Raw genomic sequence first — 5,705 nt, 5'->3', positions numbered from 1 at the left:
TTTATTCAACTATGAAAAATCAGCTGCTTTTCTCTTGTTATCAATAGGAACCACCCTGAGATTTTTAAGGGCATCGATGGTGAAATTAGTGTCACGCTGCCTTTGTGAGTGATGTTGCAGACTGATTTTCATTATAAGCCAGTATCTACGTGATGAAAGGCATTTGTTGTTTTATCTTTTAAACAAACAGCAAACAAAGAATAACACAGCACCTAACTTTTCACGACTGAAAATGAAATGGATCTAATATGTTCAAAGGAATTCCACAAAACGAAAACCATTGACATGACAAAAGCGTGCATTTAATTCAATGCTTTGCAGAGATACATGACTAAAGTTGTGTGCATGGCTTGTCCTTTGGGATGGTCCCAGTTGTTTATTTTTAAAGAAAAAATAAAAAATGGAGCCAACAGAGAATTAAAGGGCAAAAAATCCTTGAGACATCAGGGGACCTACATGTTCTAGTCTAAGAAACATGCAAGTATTACACAACAGTCTGATACAGTATGACAGATGAGCAGTGAACAGGCAGTGGAGCAATGCCCCTTCTTTCAGAAACGGGAAATCTAACAGTTACGTTTTCACAAATGGTATTGATGAAACCATCTTTATTTTTAAAGAAATTTATAGAAGGAATTTTAGCACCATCATTAAAGGATAATAATAACAATACATTTTAGCCCTGCCTATCTCCAGTCTTGGAATAATCACAGACGCATAGCACCTTTTAGTACCTAAAATATAAACAAGTAGAGTAAGTCCATCCCAGCTTCTAGAGATGAGGTAGCTCATGCTAAAAAAACGTTGGGTCATTTTTCCTAAGAGAGTTCAAAAACCAAATGTTCTAATTCCAACCATCACGTTTGATTAGAGTCAGCTCCACAACTCTGAGTTTCTAAATCTTTTTCTTCATTATAGGCTTTAGGAAGATGAGATTGTATATGTGGAAGACTCTCAACTAAGGGTCCCGAATATTTGTTTCTAAAGTTGTATGGGAATTATTTTGCATTATTAAACAAGAAAGTGCAAATATATTCAATGGTATACTCATTTAATTTCTATCTATATTGATAGATTGAGTCAATATAGGGAAAGGTAGCTTTAAATTTGAATGCAAACGAAGTCTAGATTTACCACATTTTACAAAAATTTAAGATCTTTTTTTTTTGGTCAGAAATCCTATTGAATATATACTACTTTAACATTCCATTTAAGACAATGAGAAATTGATATTTTTTCATGGTTCTCTTTAAAGAGTCTGTGTGTTAGTTATACAATATCAAGACAAGCATTCAGTTTCAATCACAAGGATAAACATTTTGATTTCATTTTTAATTGATCATCTGCAAATGAGAGGTCACAAAATTGTATTTTTCCAATTGCAGCCATGTGAAATAAACATTTTGTGATTTTATATACCCCACTCTTTAAGCTATCTGCCAGGAAGAAAGGTTTTCTCATAAATACTAAGCAATTTTGTCATTACATTGAAATGAAGAAAACGGAGATTTATTTATTCAATCAGTTTACTTTTTTAAAAAGGTGGTCATTGTCATTGATCATCTTAAACCTAAACTGTTGTATTGAAAAATACTTTAAATCAATTAAAACTTGAGGATTGTAAGTAAAATAAATATTCTGAAGGATAAGGAGGCCAGGCACTTAAGACCATATATACAGTGCTGATGCAGAATCAGCCATTACTTCAAGAGTCTCAGGATCAGCTTCAAACAGTCAAAGTCTTGTGAATGGTGGTGGTCACTGATGGTAGGGGTGGTGCTCATTGTCGATGTATCTCGGCTTGCTTTACACAAAACAAACTGGCCCAATTTCAACGCCAAATTCTTGGTCTGTACTGCCAACATCCACAGGGGCAAGATCTATGATGGGCAAGCGTGCCACATTCTGCGTTCTATATTCAAAGATGGTCTTGCCCACGTTTCCATTTCGTTTCTGGAATTAAATGGTGCAGTGGGTTAATAGCATACCCAAATTAGTACAAAAATGTTAGACAGCAACTTCCAAACCAATTTTTATAATGTAAAAGCAATGATTTTTAGAGCACTATTTGGCAGTAAGAGCACTGCCAACATCAAATGAGATACTGTCATAGCTGGCAGGCATTTCTCTCATTCTTTAAATTGGGAAAAAGCCCTTTATTCTTTTGCAGCTTCCCAAATGGTCACTAACAACACTAAATTTCATAATTTGTTTCATAAATTATGAAAGCATTTTTGGTTTTCATGATTGAAACCAAAATATGTCATTAAATATTTTCTTTTTTATATATATAGATATGCAAGAGGAAAGACATACCAATCAGTATGACCTAAGGTATCAGAAAGACCTAAGGTATCTCAGATGGATTATATATTTTAGAATTCAGGAATTTTAAGCATAGAATTGAGATTAAGTAAACTAAGTAATTTGCAGAACTAAAGTGAGTTTGCAAAAGAGCTGCAAGGATCCAGTCCTTTATGTTTTTCTTAAAGCCTCTAGCGTGTTTCACATACCAACACACATTCAGGTTTATCCTAAGGAACAACTAATTGCTGTCGTGTTTATACACAGGGTAAATTTTCCCCCCCCTCTAGTGCCATGACAGTATTTTTAACAAAGTAATTTTTTTTTTCTTCAACCAGATCAATATGGATCAAAAGTACTTACAGAGCAAGAATCATGAAGAACTATGTATCTGAATCTAACGTTTCCCTCTGCTTTGATTTCTAAGTCATTTGACCCTTTGAGAACCACAGCTTTCTTCAAATTCTTAGCTTGATCATCCATGTATCCTACACTGTTTTTACAGATGTAGGTGATGTTCTGGGAGGCTTCTTTCGATAAAAGGCGCAAGAAGGTCATCTGAGTAATGGCTGCATTAGGTGACTGGTGGTCTCCATAAACAAACTAGAAAAACAAAAAGAGTCTTTGTAATACATGTCTACCCCTCCTGAGTTCTTGTGATTGGACTAATTGACACAAGACAGATTAGCCAGAGAAAAAGAAACAACTTTAACTTGGGACACAGAGGTCAGAGGTCTCACAGAAATGGGACCCAAGTAGGAGCCAAAGAAACAATAAATTTAAGAGGAATTGACAGAACAAAGAAACCTAGGTTTGGGTGCATAATTGGTAAGGAATTTAGTTTGGGCTTCCGTAGTAAATTACTAAGGAAGTAAGGATGTTTGTTTATACAGGCGTCTTGGTTCTAAATTCCCTATCTGTGGAGATAAGGTCGTCTTTCTGCCCTCAGTACAGGGAGAGTTCACATGGGAGATTTATTTCCTACTTTCAGGGAGACAGAGAGCAGGATCAAAGCATTCCTCTTGCAGCAACCATTACTTACATGACTTTAACTGAAAATGATCAATGTGTCACTGAAGCAAATTTTAGAGCAGCCTGCCCTGAGCCCCAATATATGTAACACTGATGGGTTTTATAGTGCTGTGTGTGAGTATGTGTGTTGATTTCAGACAAATTAATTTTGAAGGGTATTGCATCTATTCTTTCACATAACAAGATATTCTATATATATATATATATATATATATATATATCTTAAGGCTTCCCTGGTGGCTCAGATGGTAAAGTGTCTGTCTACAATGCGGAAATATCTTAAAATTTCTATGAATATTCACAAGTAAGAAACTTCATTCTTACTATGCCAACAAATGGTGGTGAAACCAAATATAATTATAACTCACCAGAGAAAGTTTAAGTATTTTAAAATTTGCTTCTCTATTTCTTTAAAAAAATATTGAATATTACTTTTTAGAAGTTATATACTTAAGCATAGGTTTGGATATTCAATCATGTATCAAAAATAGCTGATTGCTTTTATTGTCAGTTATGATAAAAATTTGGACTTAACTATTGGTAAAATTTTTTTTAACCCAACTGTTACATACTTATAGGAAATATGAATTACAAGTTTTCCATTAGCTAACAAAAACAAATAATCAAAAATAATTTTCTACAGGATATTTCCTACTTATCTTTTTATATAATATGTTAACTAAATTATATTCCTATTAGGTAGGTAAATTTAAAATTTTTTCTTGTTCTTTAAATAATGGTAGATCCTGCATATACCCAAAATGTCCTCATACCATGTTTATTATGAACATGAGTTCTGAGGAAATGTTCAGAGCAGAGTTGAGAAGAAAACTGCAAAGTTAAGCTGCCACAAAGAGATGTGGAATAGAATACTCATATTGCAATAGGAAGTGGCAAGACTAGTTAAGAATCTAAATACTGGAGCATGAAAGAAACAGAGGGGATAAGACTCAAGCAAAAATATTGGGTAATATTATAATTATAAAAGTGTTAAGTTTAAATAACTATGAAGTTTACAAAGGGATTCAATTATCAAAAGTATCATAATAAGGATCTAATATTTATCCATAACTTACTAAATACCAGATATGATATACTTTATATACACACGCTTTATATACACACAGAAGCTATGAAATAAATATTATCACTCTTACTTTAAAATGGCAGAACTGAAAACAAAAAAAGGTTAAGAGACTTTCTAGGTCCCAGAGATAGTAACAGATCCATGTATGAGTAACCTAGGTTTCCTGATGCTAAATATAATCCCTGTCTTCCAGCTATGGCAAAATCCCTTCAACTCTACTCCACAAGCAGTGTCACAGGCATTAAAGGAGCTAATATGAAAAATAACTACTTTTTCACATTCCATCAATTGAAAAATTATCATTCAAAACTATATTAATTTAATTCATAGCAATGTTTATGCAATGATATTGCAAATACAACTAATGAGAACCTATCACTTCCAATTATTAATAAACACAATAAAATAAACATGGTCAAAAAAAATAATTACAAAAGTCCTAAGTCAATACTAAAATACAATAAATAAAGGCAAGCAATGAATACAACTTTAAGCAAGCATATTAAATTACCTGAGATCCTCGATTCATATCAAGACCATACCAAACAGGCTTATTATCAGGAGATTTGCTGGCCCACCAGGTTTTACGTGGTACACTGGATGGATTTGCTGAAATACATGTTTCTCCTGTTTCCATGTTGCAGTAAACTTTGATTGCATCTTCAGCAGATCCCTGGTTAGGGTCAATCCAGTACTCTCCTGTTTTCCAAAATAAAAAATATTTGCTAAATAAAAAGAATCTCAAACATGATTATGAGTCTCTAAAATAATTGACAGAGGACTAACTCACTGATTAAGGACTAACTCACTCTTTTAAAGTGAATCCCCAAAGTCTACAAGCAACAAATGCTGGAGAGGGTGTGGAGAAAAGGGAACCCTCTTACACTGTTGGTGGGAATGCAAACTAGTACAGCCACTATGGAGAACAGTGTGGAGATTCCTTAAAAAACTGGAAATAGAACTGCCTTATGATCCAGCAATCCCACTGCTGGGCATACACACTGAGGAAACCAGAAGGGAAAGAGACACGTGTACCCCAATGTTCATCGCAGCACTGTTTATAATAGCCAGGACATGGAAGCAACCTAGATGTCCATCAGCAGATGAGTGGATAAGAAAGCTGTGGTACATATACACAATGGAGTATTACTCAGCCATTAAAAAGAATACATTTGAATCACTTCTAATGAGGTGGATGAAACTGGAGCCTAATATACAGAGTGAAGTAAGCCAGAAAGAAAAACACCAATACAGTATACTAACGCATATATATGGAATTTAG

At 34.0% G+C, this 5,705-nt stretch overlaps 1 protein-coding gene across 2 annotated transcripts in view; it reads right to left on the bottom strand.

The window, feature by feature from the left end:
• Positions 1-280: 280 nt before the first annotated feature.
• Positions 281-5,705, bottom strand: part of COL5A2 (collagen, type V, alpha 2) — a 160,559-nt gene continuing 155,134 nt past the window's right edge. For both annotated transcript variants that reach the window (XM_010862914.1, XM_010862915.1), the window contains 3 exons: positions 4,935-5,122; positions 2,668-2,907; positions 281-1,953 (listed from right to left, as the gene is read on the bottom strand). In XM_010862914.1, the coding sequence (XP_010861216.1) occupies positions 1,807-1,953; positions 2,668-2,907; positions 4,935-5,122 (575 nt within the window). In that variant the 3' untranslated portion in view covers positions 281-1,806. The remainder of the gene's footprint in view (positions 1,954-2,667; positions 2,908-4,934; positions 5,123-5,705) is intronic.

This window comes from Bison bison, unplaced genomic scaffold (genome assembly GCF_000754665.1).
Source record: "Bison bison bison isolate TAMUID 2011002044 unplaced genomic scaffold, Bison_UMD1.0 scf7180017864485, whole genome shotgun sequence".
In the NCBI taxonomy this organism is placed as follows: domain Eukaryota; kingdom Metazoa; phylum Chordata; class Mammalia; order Artiodactyla; family Bovidae; genus Bison; species Bison bison.
Note: the sequence above shows the minus strand (reverse complement) of the source record. Positions and strands in the feature narration are given on the sequence as shown.